This window comes from Miniopterus schreibersii (genome assembly GCF_964146895.1).
Source record: "Miniopterus schreibersii genome assembly, chromosome: 14".
Taxonomy (NCBI): Eukaryota; Metazoa; Chordata; class Mammalia; order Chiroptera; family Miniopteridae; genus Miniopterus; species Miniopterus schreibersii.
Window position 1 is genome coordinate 50,378,132 of NC_138114.1, and position 18,347 is coordinate 50,396,478.

General features: G+C 51.3%; 1 protein-coding gene across 1 annotated transcript in view; it reads left to right on the forward strand.

Annotated features, from left to right (window-relative positions):
- GRK5 (G protein-coupled receptor kinase 5) overlaps positions 1-18,347 on the forward strand; it is a 159,168-nt gene that overhangs the window by 59,907 nt on the left and 80,914 nt on the right. The window contains exon 2 of the mRNA XM_081157650.1: positions 12,307-12,402. Coding sequence (XP_081013776.1) covers positions 12,307-12,402 — 96 coding nt within the window. The remainder of the gene's footprint in view (positions 1-12,306; positions 12,403-18,347) is intronic.

The following is an 18,347-nucleotide window of genomic DNA, read 5'->3' on the forward strand; positions in this document are numbered from 1 at the left end:
ATGTCTCATTAATAATTTTTATACTGATTACATGTTGCAATGATAATATTTTGGATATATTGAGTTAAATAAAATATGTTATTAAAATGAATTTCACACCTTTCTTCTTCCTCTTTCTAACGTGGCTGACAGTTTTATATTGCCTCTGTGGCTTGCATTAGATTCCTGTCAGACATCACTGGCCCCAACTGAGGTACAGTATTTGTCTTTGAAAGGCTGAGTGACCTGGGTTGGAATCCTGACTGTCCCATTCCTGTGTTACTAAAGGCAGGGCTCTGAGCCTCAGTTTCCTCACCTGTGAAATGGGCATGGTGAGTCAAAATAGGCTAGTGTCAGAATTAAATAGGAGAAAACTGCAGTGCAGTGTGTGTGCGTTCTCGCTCGTGTATTGGTGTGCCACGCCCAGGATGCTCCCTCTGTCTCTTAAAGCGGCAGGCTCTGATTTCTGGGATTTTGGACCAGGCCACAACTAAGCCCTGCTCCTGGGACTCAGAATACAGGCTGTTTTGAGTTGGAGGAGAATAAATAAAAATAAAAAGTCACTGTGCTCTGAGGAAGCAGATATGTGAGAAGGATGGAGAGCATGAAGGCAGACGGGCTGGCTTCCTCTCAGCCAGAGGAGCCCCAGGGTGGGGAGCACAGGAAGCTGGGGTGGCTGTGGGTGTGCCCCACCCTGAGTCTGTGGGGTGGTCCCCTCCCCCAGGCTGTCATAACCAGTCCCCTTTGGTTCTGGGACGGGTGCTTAAGTACCCTTCAGCAGCCTTTGTGTTCAGAAAGAGGCCCATTATGTAGGTGTGTGGGAGGGTGGCAAATGCTTTCACCTCCACCTCCAGAGATCAGTGCTCTCGCCCTTCAAGGGGATGGGGCAGGTTCAGGACTAGGATGGCATTTTGGAGGCCCTTTGCCCTTGGCAGCCTGGGAAGCTACCAGCATTCACAGTGCTGAATGGCTTCCCATCCATTTTCTCTGTTGATCCCCCCAATCCAGAAAGCATTAGCCCATTTCACAGAGAAGAAAACAGAGCCCAGGAAAGGAAGCGTTGTGCTAAAGGCCACACAGCTAAAAAGGTTGGCAACTGGGACTTGAACCCGATTCTCTGCTGGATGTCTGGAGGGTGGACCTTTGACACTGCCCAGCGTTCCACAGCGGGCGGGGCCGGGTGGACTGGCAGGGAGGCTTGTTGCTGCTTGTTTTTTAGAGTATCTTAATTCACTGCGTCATGGTCTGTCCATGTGGCTCTGTCTGTCCCTCTGTCTCCAGTCTGCATCATTGGCTGGTCCCTAAGCCTGCCTGCTTAAGGCCCTGCCACCTCGAAAGCAAGGAAAGAGTGCCCCACCATTCCTCTGTGTCCCCATTTCTCAGAACAGGACCTTCTTTGTCAAATTGAGGGGACAGTTGAGAGAGGCTGGCCTGTAAAGAGTATTGTTAGTAACAGCAACTAACATGTTATTATTTGCTTGGCTGCCCCCCAGTTTCCTGTATCCAGTGCGTTCACTGAAAGCATTGGAAACAGACCCTAAGTGATTGATAGCAAGTGAAGGCACATTGCCTGCCCTGCTCCTTGGCCTTACCCCAGGCTCAGGTGTGTCCAGCGGGTGGGGGCTGGTACACTCCAGCCACTCAGGATGCTGAAGGGTGAGGTGCAGCCTGGCCCACGTCTCCAGGTTCCCAGAGCAGCTCCTGCTTACATCTAGGCCTGGTGGTGGGACATGTGCTTCCCAAACCTGCTGTGGTGGAACAGGGTGTCTGTCTGTAGGGAGTGCTGGGGAAGCCCGTATGAAGGTCAGAACCAAGCCTGACCATGAGCCTCTGACCTTTCAGTTCCCAGGACTCTGATGTGCCAGATTCTGAGTCCTGGGTGGGAAGGAGCACAGATAACCAGCTTCTGGGTTGGTGCCCTCTGCTCTCTCATTCATTTATAGACACTTACTGAGGTCTGCTGTGTGCCAGGCAGTGTCCTAGGCACTGGTCATTGGGCACAGGTGAGCAAAAGGAACATGGTCCCAGTTGTCTCAGAGGGGAACCCAATAAAGACAAATTATGCAATGTGCTTTGAAGGAGAGACTGAGGAGCAGTGGGATTGAAACATGGAGACACAACTCTTGGATTGATGAGGGTGGGTCCAGGGAATGATGTGACACTGACTGCAACCTAAAGACTTGACCCGGTGAAGTGGGGACGATATGTGTCAGAGTGCTCAGAGCAGCTTATGTGTGATGGTAAAAATCTGGAAATAATCTACACATCTCTCAACAGAAGTGGATGAATGAAATGTTTTCACAAAACCTGCAGGTGTGTATGTTTTACAGATTTTTGTTCTCTTTAAGCTTGAAATATTTCATTTTAAAAAATGATGCTGGAAGTGGCAGAAGGGATGCCATGTGCAAAGGCCCTGAGGCAGGAAATAACTTTTCCAGTGAGAAAGTGAAGGCCTGGCTTTTGCCCTGGCAGCCACACCACTTTGGGCATCTCTATGTTTGAAAGTCTGCTCTCAGCTGCCTCTGAGACCATAGGACAGGCCCTGTACTGAATCTTGGAAAGGCCTTCTGGGTGTCCCGGTTGTCAGCTGGAGGGTGATGTGAAGGTAGGGAATTGAACCAGTGGGGGCAGTACCTGCCTGGGCCAGATTTGTGGGAGGGGAAAGCCTTTGGGCTGAGTCAGCCTCGTTGGCTGGAAGCAGCAAACATAGCTGAGCAGCTGCCAAGCACCCAAGGACCTGTGGTGATTCCTTTCCCCTTTTGTGGAGGAATTTGCCTGCTGAACAGCCATCTGTGTGAGGTGAGGCACTGTTTCCCCATCTTGTTTATCATAGACACCTCTGAGTGGGTATGTGCAGCCTCAGCTGCACACTCTGATGCCTTTTAATGACCAGACCAGCAAGGTGAGCGTGTGTTCCAGCTTTGTGTTCATGTGCGACCCTCAGAAATCTCTGAAACTTGACCCAGGGCTCCGAACCCTGGAAATACGGACTGCAGGTTGAGGGCCACTGGTCTGGTACAGGACCTCGCTCTTCTGATTTGGAAACGGAGGCCCAAAGAGGGGAGGTGTCCGATTTGAGGTCACTCAGAGAGGGAAGGAAGCAAGGGGCCTGGCTCCCATTTGCAGTCCAGAGCACTTGCTCTTGGCCCTGAACCTGGGTCTCGGCGCCTCTGGCCAAGGTCAGTCCTGCTGATCTCTCCTGAGGAAAGATGCATAGTGTCTGACTCTGGCCCCTGAGCCTGGTGGGTGGGGTGGGAACATGGGTGGGAGATTCTGACCAGGGGTGGCTGCACCAGCAGGTGCTTCCTGCAGACGCTCTGCTAGGGAGCACTGCACTACCCTCCGTGTGACACACTGGCTGCAGTGTCCTCCAGTATCTACTGGATGCAGAGCAGCCTGCAGGGCCTGCAGGGCCTGCTGGTTCTTCCTTTGTGCTGGTCTGTGACTGGTGGTAGTTAACGGGTGCTGGGGATTGCATGAGAAAATGCTGTGTGACTCATTCTCCTCTCTGGGCCTCTGTCTCCCCAGCTGAGGACACAGAGGATGCAGTTCAGTGAGGGGCAGAGCTGGTTGATCACTGCAGTCCCTCTCAGCTCTGACATCTGTTAGTTCTGAGTTTGATGGAGAGGAGAGGATAATTATACCCCTTTCATTGAGCTTTCTTTACTGAGCTAAATGCTTTACATGCATTAGCTCATGACTCAGATATCCATGAGGTTACAAAGGAGTCAATGGCACAGCTGGGATTTGAACCCAGGCAGTCTGTCCCTGGAACATACGGTCTTAACCACCGCTATGGTAGGCTGAATAATGGTTGCCACAAAGATGTTGACATCCAAATCCCTACAGTGTGAGAACATGTTACCTACATGGTAAAGGGACCTTTCAGATATGATTCAGTTAAGGATCTTGAGGTAGGGAGGTTATCCTGGATTATCCAGGTGGGCCCAGTGTGACCACAGGGTCCTTATAAGAGGAAGGCAGAGGGAGATTTGACTACAGACAGGAGGTCAGAGTGATGCAGCTTGAGAAAGACTCGGCCAGGGATTGCTGTCTTTGAAGACGAAGGGAAAGACACCTAGGTTTTTGGCCTAAGTGGCTGGGTGAGTGTGGTGCCATTTACTGAAAGGGTGAAGGTAGGTGGGAATCAAGAACTCTCTCTTGGCCCCAGTTCAGGAGACTTCACCTCTGTGTTGGAAACTTCTCTCCACAGGCATCTCTATGTTGTGCTGGTTTGGGGCTTCTGTAGCTTCAGATTTTGGAGGCACTTTGTCAGGGCCCAGTTCTCACCTGTCCCTTGAGCCAACTCCATGTTGGGCTCATGGACCGAGAGTTAAGAACCAGGTATTCTTGGGTTCACATCTCAGCTTACTCACTTAGTGACTGTGTGACCGTGGGCCAGAATCTTGGCCTCCCTGGGCTTGTTTCCTCTTCTGTAAAATAAATCCACTTTGCTGTTGTGTGGTGAGACTCAAAGATGATGGAGCTGAAGCACTCAGGCCAGGGCCTGGCTCTCCCTGACCTCTGCACCTCAGGCCTCCACTTTTTTCTGTGAGCATAGTTGTATTGCCATCAGAACATCCTAGGTTGCTGGGTGGACTTGATGGGGAAGGATTTCCAAAGAGCCTGTTCAGCTTCTTTTAAATAGGTGATGCAGAAATTCTGGGGACAGCGGAAGTAATTATTACTCATAGGGAAATACAAATATTTTTATGAATATCCGATGAAAAATGGGTGCATTTTTTTTCATGAGCAGATAATCCTGTTTATTTCTCCAACAAAATAGCCAGAGTTGTGCTGCGGGGCCAAGTTACAATTGCCAGTGGCTTTTCTCGGGGGGCCAACTAAGCTCCTCCTTCCCCCTCCCCACTTTTCTTCTCTTTTAACCCAGAGGAAACATAGTGGAGACAAAAGTGACCAAGTTTGGGTTTTGCTGAGAGAAGGGGATTACTTTTGCAGTGAAAAGTTAATTTTTGTGGCCAGACTTTCTCAACTGTGAAAACTGGTGTGGGCAAAGTGTAGTAAGCCCAAACATACATTTGAAAAATGATTTTCCTTGGAAAGGACGTTTTTAAGAAGGCCATTAGTGTTTGCAAGAGGAGAATGGGGGTCTGCTTTCTCCTGAACGAAATGTTCTCTAAACTCCTAAAGAGACACTGGGGAATAGAAGAAAGGGAGAGCCACAGGGAGGGAAGCGTAGGGAGCCAGGACGGAGCGAGAAGGCTTATGAACCTGTTAATAACTTAGCTCCCACCAGTGCCTGGCATAACGCTAGGGCTTTAAGGGCACTCTGTATCTGACATTACAAAGGGCATTTGGTTATTATGTCAGGTAATTATGGCTTGGAGAGGTTGGGGAGGTGGCCTATGGGCACCCAGTTCATGGACAGAGACATTAGAAGGCCAACCCTGCCCATCTGATGACAGCTCTTTCCACGCTGCCCTGGGAGAAGGGGCCCTTGGTCCAGGGTCAGGATAACTGCCGCATTGAGATGAGAGGAGACACACCCAAGGGGAAGTATCGGGGAGGCTGTGCGCGTCCCAAGGAAGATGATTCTGTTCCCATTTTCAGGAAGAAACACAGAGGCTCAGAAAAGACTATGGTATGTGATGTGTTTTTTGTTTCAAAGTTTATTTGGAAACCACCTTTCCCTTCTGATCCTGCCTCTCCATCTGTTTATCCGTCTATTCGCCGTTTATTGAGCACTTACTATGTGCCAAGCACTGTTCTGGGTGCTTGGGAGACCGCAGGGAAGAAAACAAAGAGCCCTGCCCTCATGAAGCCTACACTGTAATGGAAGGAGGGGCGGAAAGAGTCAGTGAGCAATAAACAGCATCCATAAGCCATGTAGAATGTTGCAAGGCCATAGGTGCAATAGAAATTTAAAATGAAAAGTAGAAGAAAGGCAGAGGGGTTGGGAACGGTGGGGCATTGGGTGGGTGAGTACTGTGGCATTAAGGATGGTGATCTGCAGGCATTACTTTGGAGGATGGAAATGCTTGGGAGCTAGGCAGAGGTGGTGGTGGCGCATTGCGAATGTGCCAAATGCCACTGAGGCGTTCACTTTAAAGTGCTTGATTTTATGTTTATAAATTTTACTTCAACAAATTATTAAGCCAAAAAAGGTGGGAAGGGTCACTTCATGGAGAAAGTGATATTTGTGTAAAAACCTGAAGGTGTCAACCCTGAGGATATTTTATCCCAACAAGAAAGAAGAGGGTTCCAGGCAGCAAGAACAGATAAACTCAGGCAAACTGTGACCCCTACCCCCAGGAGGCAAATCCCTGGGGCCGACAGCTGGCTGCCTGTTTTTGTAATAACGTTTTATTAGAATATAGCTAGCTTAATTTATTTACATATTGTCTATCCATGACCCAGAGGTTTTATCTGTCCCTTCACAGAAAAAGTTACCAACTCGTGAGCTAGAGCAGAGGTCCTCGGTAGGAAGGGGACTAGGGTGTTTGCGGGGCTCAGGAGGAAAGTGCGGCTGGAGCAGAGGGAGCAAAGGCAGGAGTGGTAGCAGGAGGCTACATGATTTGGCCCCCGTTATATCTCTGACTTCACCTGCTACCACTCCTGCCTTTACTCCCTCTGCTCCAGCCGCTCTTTCCTCCCGAGCCCTGCAACTTCCCTGTGGTTCCCTCTGGGAAGCGTCACAAAGATGCTGACATCATGCTGATGGGGAAGTGATGCGTGCGGTGTGCATGTTGGGGAAGAGTAGTGCTGAACTTGGAGTCAGAAGACCTGGGCTTGAGACCTTCTGTCTGTGTCTTGCCAGCTCCGTGTCCTCAGTTCTCTCATCTACAAAAGTCGTGATGCCAGTGGTGTGGTGGTAGTGATGGGGTGATGGTGGTGGTGATGGTGATTTTGGTGGTAGTGATGGTGGTGGTGGTGGTGGCGGTGATGGTGATACCAGTGGTGATGATGGTTTCAGGGAAGGCAGTAGCGGGGGTGTTGATGATAATGGCTACATTTTGTGAGCCTCCTACTCTATGCTAGGTACTTGCACATTTGGCTCTGATTCTTAATGCAGCGATACAGATTGGGCAGCAGCATCTTCGCAGGAAGAAACACTGTGTGACTAAGCAAGGCCACACACTGCTGTGTGGTAGGTCTCAGATAACATGCAGTGATACCCACTTACACTGTGGTGACGAGGCCGCAGGGCCGTGGGCATTAGCACCCCTGGGAAACTGCAGCTGTCACTCAAGGCTGCAGCCTTCGGTCAAGGTGGCCCAGTATTAGTGCTGCCCTTGACAGTAGGGAGGGACCATCCCCAGCCTCTCCCCCCTCCCTCCACAAAGCCACACCAGAGGCCTACTTGCTCTCAGGTTCAGTGTGCTGGGGAGGGGCTGTGTCTTCCCATCCCCATGGTGACCAGCTACCAGGCCTGGTGTTGGTTTGGGTTTTCCTAATTGAGGTGTGGGATCCTTCTGGTGTGGCTGAGGTTTTTCTGCTCTGGAAACCCGACTGCGGTGTGGCCATGAGGTGGGGCCCGGAGGTGCTGGGACCTGCCCACAGGCCACAGGCCCCACATGCCCCGTGCCACCTCCCACGCCTCACACCACTTCAACGCTGCACTGCCTTTGAAGAACATTCTGGAGGTTTCAGGTTCTTGAGGCTGACAGCTACAACACCACGAAATGTCCTGGGGTCGGGATAACGGTGTATCTTCCCTTCCCCATGTCCTGTCCACAGGGTGGAGTCGGCCTCAGGGCCTAGGGTGTGCTGATGCCTGCTCCCATCTGCCCACCATGGGTTCTGCCCACCCTCTTGGTGGGATCCTCATAAAAAGCAGAAGCCCCTGACTAGCAGCTCAGTTCAGCTCCTAGGCCGGTTAACAGGACCTAGAAAGGCTCAGGCCCTCCTCCCTCCTCTCCCTCTTGCTTCACTGAGGTTGGGCAGGTTGCACCCTGGCCGGGCTGTGCCAGCACCAGAGCATCCACCTTTGGATGGAGCCTGGGGCTTAGTCTGGTATTTTGGGCCCACCCCAAGTCTCTGAAGTGGTAAGAAGGACCAGCCCACCACATGGTGAAGGTGGTGGTAATGTTAGGCTGTGGAAAGCACTTTTGGGTAGGAAGAGGCTCTGTGCCCCCTAGACTCGTCCTCTGCCCTCTCTTGCCCTGGCTGGGGTCCTATGCCCAGCCAGGAAGGTGCTGGACATACTCAGTGACACCAGGGCTACCTACTGCTTCCTGCCCTGAGGACTTGCGGACTTGGGCCACCCAGTGTAAGTGGCACAGTCCCCATCTCAGGAGACCCAGGCCAGAGGTGCCTTTGGTGACCCCATGTGTTACATTATCTTCTAAATATTCACTTATTGGGTAGTTATGGGAGCATCTCCACCCGGCACCACCAGATCCCGACCTCCCAGCTTGAGTACTTGGGAACAGTGCTGTAACTGAGGGACTGAGGGCAGGGGTTTGGGGAGAATTGAGGAGGCATCAGCTTAATTCAGGGGGGCATCCAGGACACTTCACAGAAGAGCGTGCTCTGAGGTAGAGACCCTGCAAGTGTTGGATATTTCCAGAAAGTGAGACCCACAAAAACAGGATGAGGTCCCTGGCTTGTGTTTATAAGCTCCATCTCCCCTGCCCTACCCCCCTAATCTGCTCTCTTATTGTCTATCTTACCTGCCAGGCTCTCCAAGAAAAAAGTCTTTTGGAAAAAGGGGTTCTGTTGCCCTAGCTGATTTGGTTCGGTGGTTAGAGTGTTGGCCCTCAGACTGAAGGGTAGAGGGTTTGATTAGCGCTCTGGAGGCAACCAACTGATGTGTCTCTCTCACATCGATGTTTCTATCTTCCTCTCTCTTTCCCTTCCACTTTCTCTGAAAAGCAATGCAAAAAATATCCTTGGGCAAGGATTTGAAAAAAAGAAAGGGGGGAGGTTCTGTTGCCCTGTCCTGGCACAACCTGTCTGCATCCCAGATGAGAAAACTGAGGACAGAGGGGTGGGGCTTTCTCCCCAAGTGGCCGATCTCCTTTTCACAGTGATTGCCAAGTGTGTTGAGTTGGACAAAGTCCCCTGCAGGCTGAGGTCACCTCAAGTACACTTGGCTGGAATCATGTCCCTGTTGAAAAGGCTCGAATCACTCAGTGACGCAGCCCCCGATCGGGCCCTATAATTGGGATCTTGCCTTAGGGCTGAATGAAAAGAGATATTGACCCAGTGAGATGCCACATACCTCCCTCATCAGCTTCAGCTGGGGGTGCCACTGTGGTCGTGACAGAAATATCAGTGGTGGGGAGTGCAGGGGTGGAGGCAGCAGACCCAGAGGTACCCTCCCTCATCAGAATAACTGGCCTCCTCCACTGTGCCCATGGCCTCGAACACCCACAGCCTTCCCATGGTGGTGTTTTCTTGAAAAGCAACCCTGCTGGCAGTGCTGTGGAAACTGAGTCTTGAAAGCTCACCTGGGCAGAAAGGATTTGAACAGATTCTTTAGCTGCACAGACGTCATGGGCAAAATTGTAACACTACCTTCCATTTGACCGGCTGAGAGGGGTGAGTCATCGGCGTCTCTTGGCTGGGAACACAGCGCATCCTTCCCTTGGACAGTCACTAGGATACTTGAGAACCTTCCAAGACCTTGATCACAGTGTGCTCAGAGCAGCTTTGTGGTCCCCCACCTGCCCATATGTGTATTCTCAAGACCCGCCAGCAACATAATTTAGATTTCTAACAAATTTGCTTCCTCATGTGAGCCTAATGCTGACCTTTTCAAGCCTCCTGGCTCCTTGCAACCCAATGGCCATTTCATGAGACAACAGGAGAAAGGGGCCCTCCTTGGAATCCTGGGGCTGCTGTAGCCAGTGCCACTCTCCACCCTGTGTCCTTGTGCCTTTAACTAACCAGCAGCGCCCTAAACTTTCGGAAGGGAGGGTGGCTGTTTCCATGGTCTCATTCATGCTGCTGCTGGTTGTACCTGGCACCATCCAGGGGCTTCCGGTCTGAATGTGCAAGCTTGAGGAGGCCCATTGCCAAGTTCCCTGACGAAGGGAATGGCAAGTGCAAAGGCCCTGAGAGCAGCTGCTCGTCCTGGATGGAGGCCACATGGCCTGTCCACAGGGGCAGCTACTGCCCATCTCCAGCTGATTCTTGCCATGTGGGATGCCTGGTTATGGGAGTGAAGTCTGAAATGGATTTTACACGAAATCTCCTAATGTTTAGATCCTGACTGTTGGTTCAGTGAACAGGCAAACAACCCACATGTGGGTCAAACAGAACAAGTATGCAGCCTCGGATCCAGGGTGGCATTTTTTCTTGGAGCTCACGAATTTGAGCCCCAGCAAGAGAGATCCCGTTCCAGGTCCTCTAACTGATGCTGTATCACTTCTGATGTCTGACACCAGACTTCTTTTTGATCCCTGAGAATTACCCTGGCTTTCAGTGCACCTGGAAGGGGGGTCTAAAGGGTGAGGGTGAATGCCTGGGGTCTGAATGCTGCTCAGGGTGGGGTCTCGGCTCTGCCATTAGTGAATTGTGAGGCTGTCCGCCACTCAATTCTTTCTCCCCCGCCCCAACCCCTATGCCTGTTTCCTTAGCTGCCACATGGGAATAGTAATAATTTTGCCATATAGAGTTAGAGCAAGACCTCCAGCAGAGTGCAGGTGAGGGCTTAGCCCAGGGCTGGGCCAGTGGGAGGGCTCTGCAGTGTGTGCATGAGTGTGCACATGTGTGCCCTGGCTGAGCAAAGAGCCATCAGCTGATGAGTTACGTAACCTCAGACATCTGTTTCCTCATCTGTGATGTTGGCCCAGTGATTTCTTCCCAAATAATCATTTTAATGAGGCTTAAACAAGATAATGTTTGATGTGCCTGGCCATAGCACATGCCCAATACACATTTGTTCTGCCTTTTGGTGTCTGAGGCCTTTCCTTCTATGGACACTTGAGACAAGGGAGCTGGGGTTGTTTGGCCAGGTTGAAGACCAGAAGAGCAGATTGTGGAGAAAGGGACCTGTGTTCTGTCCTTCCTACATCAGCTCCCTCTCCTGCTTCCCAGCCCCTAGGATGGAGGTCCTGTTCCCGTCCTCAGAAGCAGACCCACTTGCTGATTGGAGACACGGCCCCAGCTTTCCAGGGCAGGGTGGATGACTTAGGAATCCCCATTCATTGAGACCAGCTCTATGCCAGCCTTGCGGTGCGCACTGGGCGGGGGGTGGGCCCAGAGCCAAGCTCCACAGGTGCTTGGGATGTTGATCACATGAAGGAAGGTGAAAGACCCTTAATATTCTGAGACACTGAAGGGCCTAAAGGGCTTTGTGACCTTTGGCAAGTCACTGACAGATGATATCTAAGGGCCACTCTGAGGGCAGGGGCAGGTGACAGCATCTCAGTCCTTGAGGGACTGGCCACAGGACACAGAGGCACCTCCAGGTCCAAGGTCCAGACACTGGTGGGCTCAGGGACACTTAGGCCAGAGTGAGCGCCCCCTAGGTGTTTTCATACCTGAGTGCTCTGACATCTGTCTGCGGTCGCCCTGATAAGGAGCATGGGGATGTTGGGAACACCTTGTGTGTGCATGTGGTCATCGCATATTCACATTATGTTTGCATTTTCATTACGTGTGCATCTTCATTGTGTGTTCATTACATGTCTGTTCATTGTGTTCATGATGTGTGTGTTCATTTTGTGCATGTCCGTTGTATGTGCTCCTAGTGTGTGCATATTCATCAGGTGCGCACACTGCAGAGGACATGAGGTGTGACAGGGCCCTTCAGGAGTCCTTCCAGCCCTGAGAAACATCCTCCGAGACCCTGGGGTCTGTGGGGATGGAGAAGAAGGGAGGTACCTAAGACAAGTGGAAATTGAAGTTCTTGTCCCCAACATCTGGCCTCCAGTTGGGGAAGGTGACTCTGCACAGGAAATGAGGACAAATTGAAGTGGTGAGGGGACTGCAGTCCACTTGCTATGGATCCTTTCCACAAGGACTTCCTGAGCCTAAAGGGAAGGTTATGGTCTAGTCTGGGCCAGATACCAGGCACCCAGCGGGGTGGACAGCAGTGGGAGATGCCGAGGAAGATCAGGGCGCCTGGTAGGGCTGGCTGCCTGTATGGATGCCTGGAGGGGCTCCCGTGCTGCTGCTGCCCGGGGGAGCTTAGGTCTGAGCACATAGGGAGAACACAAAGGATTGAGACCCTTTGGGGATGGAGTGTGTGTGCCTGGTGTTTGGGGTATTTGGGGTCACTGACTGGACCTCGAGCCCCTTCCCCCCTGGCTTTCTCCCAGTCATGGTGCTGGGGGACAGGCTCACTGGGATGGGACACAGGCTCTGAAGCCTTGGACAAGATCAATATCAACTGACATCTTTCCCCCATCTCTGCAGGGGGCGGAGGAAAGCGCAAAGGGAAAAGCAAGAAGTGGAAGGAAATCCTGAAGTTCCCTCACATTAGCCAGTGTGAAGACCTCCGGAGGACCATAGGTGAGCATCCTGCCTCAAGGGAGCTCAGGGAGGGGCTGGGAGGGGCATGGTGGGCCTGTTAACCCCACAGGGTGGGTCCAATACAGATCAACTCCGAGATTCCAGGTGGGGCTCCAGGCCAATGTCCTTGCTCATTGACATAAAGTTGCAACCATTTTTGGTTTGAGTATTTGTTTTGTACTGGGCAGAATTACCTCTGTTACTCTTCGAGGCAGATACTGTTGTTTTACTCCACTTTTCAGATGGGGAAACCGAGGCACAACTTGTTGGAGGGTGGTGGAGGGGGGCCAGGCCCAGCACTGAGCCCCAACTTGTAGCTTTCTACCCCTCCTTTGGGGCCCCTGGGTCCTGTCCTTGGGAAGCAGCCCCAGGCTTTGGGAGCCAAGGGTGGGGTGAGCATCTGGGCTCCTCTTTCCTCCTGTGGGAGATGTCAGTGCTCACCGAGGGGCCACCATGCTCAGTGGCACAGCCTAGTCCTCTTTACCCAGCACCCACATGGCGAGGTGCCTCCAACAGCAGAGGGGGCTTAATCTACCAAGGAACCAGCACAGCCAAACACTCCTAGTGAGGTTTGTCCCAGCCCCACTCAGGACATGGCTGTGATGAGGGGCCTGGGTGATTAGCAAGGGCTCCTGGGGTGTGGGTGTGATGGGGCCCCTCCATACTGGTGGGGGTCCTGGCCCTCCTCCCTCGTGGTCCCTATGGTGTCCCTCTACCCCACTGTATGAAGGCTTCTTATTGGATATGGGATGGTCCTGTTCCCCAGAACTCTGCAGGCCCAGCTGCTCTTGGGACTTATGCCCGAGGCTTTGGGTGAACTTCCCTGTGACTGCCATGGAATGTGAGGCCACCAGCGGCCATTTAGCTTTTCTAAATGGCTTCTCCGTGAGGCCTGGCCTCCAGCAGTTTCCCAGGCCATGTGGGACCTACAAGGCATGCCAGGCCTGCTCAGTCCTGGCCCCAGGGCCAGGTGACAACTGTTCCCTCGGGGCATCTTGCATGCCAGTATGGAGGAGAAACTTGCTTAATTGGTGTTTGAAATGAAAGGCAGCCACCTGCCCTCACAAAGGCAGATGTGAGCAGGCGAAGAAGTGAGGGCACTAAAGGGTGGGGAGATGTCCTCAAGACCTACCTTCAATCCTGAAAACCTCAGGTTGGAATCCCCGTGGCGTTCTTGGGGCTTAGAGTGGAGTTGGCCAAGGGATCAGGGCCTCTGGGTCCAGAGAGACCGGTTCAGACTCCAGCCCTTTTGCCAGTCACCTGACAAACTGTCAGTCTTGCTGAGCCTCAGTTTCTTCAGCTGACATAGTGACCATGGACACAGTCAAACGAGACTGTGTGTAAAAAGGGCTTCTTTGGAGCCCCCTTAGGAATCCGGGACCCAGTCCTGCAGCACCCCAACTTTCTTCCTGGAATGCCTGACACCACCCACCCCACTGCTGGGCCTCTCCTCTGTTGGGGCTTGGGTGCTCATGTTCACTCCTGATGCTGGGGGCACAAGGGCAGTTGTAGAGAAGCTGGGCCCTTGTCCTGGGGCCGGGAGAGGGGGAGGGTATTGTTATGGACAACTGAGTGGCCTTCAGAGAGGGGGGTTCAGGAGAGCCCCCTGGCGTCTGGCCTTTACCTCCCAGAGGCATTTTGTTCTTCATGCTAATTTAGGCTTAGAGAGAATAGGGGTGGGGACAGTGTGGAGGCCTTGTTGCCCTGGCCACCACAGGTCCCTGGGGAACCAAGCTTTCTCTTTACCTTCCAGTTGACCTGGCCCTGCCCTCATCACTTCCGCTTTGGGGGATCCCCTGGAGCATAGATTCACCTCATCTTTTCTCTGTCCATGGACCCCACCCCACGGGCCCCATCCCCATGGGTCCCCTAGGTCCATGAACCAGCCTCTTGGCAAGGCCCACTCCCCCAGGAGGGTGTGAGACACGTGTGTGCTGGCGTGCAAACATGAATTCTTCTGTTCTCCTAGAGGCCATTGAAAAGACTCTGTGTGTGATGCAGTGTGAGGAGAGCCGGGAAAACAGGAAGGCCGCCATAAACCCAGGGGCTAAGCCGTGGCCACGGGCCCCAGCGCTCAGGCCTTCCCGCCTGTTTACAGTCCGTCGCCCTGGTGTTTGCCCAGCCTCTGCTGGGGTCCTGCTGGAAGGTTGCTTAAATAAAAATCTCACTGCTTCTCTAGACCGAGACACAAACCAAACAGTGGCAGAGACCACATTTATTTTCCTTGTGGACTCATGAGCTCACTTTCTGAAGCTCTTTGGGAGGATGTCCTGGGATAGGCTGCAGGCCAAGGTGACGGGACAGCTTAGGGTGGTGCGATGGGAAGGTTCTTGATCAAAGGGAAGGGCAGAGCCTAGGAGGACCCAAGAACGATGCCCCTTCTGGATTGCCCAGAACAGTGGTCTGCTTAGCCACACCCCCTCTTGCCCTCAGCACTGCCCTGCACAGCCACAGGCCAGCTCCTCCCAGCAGCCAGGGTGACTCTGGATATGAAAACGGAATCCCCTGCAGACACCACTGCAGCAGTTCTCCATCCCACCTGGAGCAAAACCCAAACCCCCGACTGTGGCTTATAAGCACGTTGGCCATTGGGTGAAGCCTAGAGACCCCTTTCAGAACGATGCTTTTACATATATAAAATAAAACACATGGGGTTATGAAATACAGAGATTAGATACTTTTCAAATTTATGATATTGAAGTATGTGTGCTTCTTTGTTAATACTTTAAATAGTAAGATCGGCAGCTGGTCTGCTAGCTACTGTGATTTTGAATTTGTGATGAGCAGACACTTCCAGATTTCTGTAACTGGGGTGATAGGAATGGATCTGTGATTTTCCTTGTTGATGAGTCCCCGCACCGCTCACATCACTATGGGTTGTAGCCATATGTGACTGAAGGAAGTGCTCATTTTCAGTTAGTAGTCGGTGAACAGTAAGATGACATTTTCCTCCATCCAAGTCCATGGACCTCCTGCATTCTGTTCATGGGCCTCTTGGCAATGCCCTTCCTCCCTCAGCCCTCGCCTGCATCTTGGATCACTCCCTCCTCCCCAGACACGAGCTTCACTGGTCACCTTTTTGTTCTTCGTATACCCCAAGCTTGTCTCCAGCCTGGAGCCTTTGCCACTGCTATGCCCTAGAATGCTTTCCCTCACAAATTACCCAGGGCCTTTAGGTCCCAGTTCAGATGTCACCTCCATAGAGAAGCCTCCCCAACCCGCCTCTAGAATGGAGTCATGCTCTCCCTCTAGTTCCCGCCTTTCACATGGTGCTGTTTATTAACGTTCTGTGCCGGTGTCTCCAGCTGAAGTCATCTGTCATCTAGTTGTTGACGTGTTTTCTGTCTCCCCCACTGGACTGGATGTCCCATAGCAATAGTGACCATGTCTTGTCTGATTCACCACTAGAACAGTGCCTGGAACATAATAGGAGCTCATTAAATATTGAGTGAGTGAAGGAATTGGTGAGGTAAAATATTGGAAATTAGGTTTAAAAAAAATTGTGACATATGCCCAGCCAGGCGTGGCTCAGTGGTTGAGTATTGACCTAGGATCCAGGAGGTCACTGTTCAATTTCCCATCAGGGCACATTCCCGGGTTGTGGGCTTGATCCTCAGTCGGGGGCGTGCAGGAGGCAGCCGATCAGTGACTCTCTCATCATTAATGTTTCAACTTTCTGTCTCTCTTCCTTACTCTCTCTGAAATCAGTATATATTTAAAAAAAAAATTGTGACATGTGCTTGCCATACTCAAATTTAATCATAGCCAGTGGTTTAAACCTAAAGCCATAAAAGTGTAGATGGAGGAGGAACCTTAGAAAGCATCTACTTGAGTACCCCTCCCCCCCAGTTCTTACTGAATAGATGAGGAAACTTAGCACAATCACAAGGCTGGGGCCAGAGTCTCTCACTGCTAAGTGGGGAAGGCAGGAGGCAGCAGTAGCTCCTGGCCCATGCCAGTTTTCCCTAAGGCTGCAGTTTGACTAATTCTCACGGTGATGTTAGGTTTCCACAGACTCCTAAACTCAAGGAACTGGGGAGCATGTCGTCCAGCTACCCATTTCAGACTTGAGTAAAGAGGCTCCAAGTGGCCCCTGGTCCTGAGTTACAGCTTTTCATTCCCAAACATCATACTGACTCAAACATTTTGGGCATCAGCTCCCATCAGTAATTAAAGCAGAGACTCAGGCACTCACATGAACAGATGTTTCTGTCTATTTCTCTTTTTATTTTATCTTTTAAATATGGGTTGTACGTGTATTTGTTTATTCAACAGTGTTTATTGAGCAATTATTATGTACCCGTGGAGCTCATTCATGGCTTTGCCCAGGGGACTGAGAGAAATAAAGCGGAGATAACAAATTGGAAGAGCAGGAGGCTGAGCAGGAAGACAGTGTCAAGGGTCTGCACCCTTCAGGAACATCCCTGGAAGAGGTGACATCACTCTGAGCCTCCCAGGGTATCTCTTTGTGTGAGCTCCCTGTGGGCATGGACCACATCCTGTCCATCTTGGAGTCTCTGTTGTTGGCACAGTGAGTGTATGGGTGGGTGGGTAGATGGGTGCATAGTAGGAGAGTGGATGTTGCCCTCCTCCTCAGCCCAGACACTGTGATTGGTGGCGATGAGTATTAAGACAGAAATCCCTTGCCATACACGTCTCCTTCTAGTGTGAGCCCTAGACATGAGTAACGATTTTAGACAGCCCTGGAGGAGGGCAGTCGGACCATGAGAGGAAGAAGGGGTTGGTTCTCTAATGTCTGCTTGATGAAACATCAAATAATGACATTATTAGTTAATAAGTTAATTGTTCTCATAAGATAATTAGAGGGCCCAAATCAAAGGAGTTCTCAGAATGTCCACAGCTTGGAAGGCTAGACGTCATTGTGAAGATAAAAGATTGTTGAGGTCTGCAAATATTTCTCAGTGACGCAGAAAGTTCCGTTGGGGAAAAGTGTGGCATTTTTATTTATTTAGCTCAGGCTCATTGCGTACTTTATTCTTTCATTAAAAAAAAAAGTATGAGGGGGCTTGAGTGAAAGAGTTGATTATTCTGCTGTTTGGCAATATTTCTGTAGGAACCGTCCAAAAGCTATATAATAAATCAGGGCCCCCTCCGCACCCCCTGGCGAGACTGACGTTTACGATGAGGCTGTTCACAGAAATTAGCTGCTGTGGTGCCCTGTGCCCTGTAGACCCACAGGACCAGGGGGATTTCATTTGCCTGGTGGCAGAGCCTCTTACCAAAGCCTTAACTCTTTCCAGGAGGAGAGGCTCCAAGCTGTGGGGGATTCCTAGAAGAAAGGATAGAATCTTAGCACTAAAGAAAAACACCAAAACACCATAATAATATGAAGACTGCCTTGAACTGGCCCAGTACTCGATAATTCACTCCCTCAGCTTTGCCTATTCCTTTAAACAAGAAATCAGCCTACACATATTTGTTGAGCCCTATTGTGTGCTAGGCATTGTTGCTGTACCATTGGCCATAGAAGCAGTGTGGTCTTGCGGAAGAACCTCGGTCCTGGGCACTGTCAGATGGTGGCTCTGCTGCTCCCAGCCAAGTGACATTGGGCAAGTTGTTTTAATTTCTCTGGGTTGCACTTTCTGTCTGTAAAATGGAGATAGTAATACTGAGCTGGTAGAACCGGGGACACACACACACACACACACACACACACACACACACACACACAGCAGAGTGCCTAGCATGTGCTATTGCTGTTCCTTCATTGCCATCATCGTCGTCATCATTGTTATCATCATCATTGTGGTTCTAGTGGCTTGAGGACAGAGGTTGAAGACCCTTTGGGAGGGCTTTAGAGTTTCCCAAAGAAGCTGAATTGGCTTCAAGTGGTGAATGGAGCTGTTTCTGTGCTGCCATCACATGGGTCCAGTGTCCCAGGAACCCATGCCTTGGGGTCATCTGAAGCCCACCCTTAAGTCCCT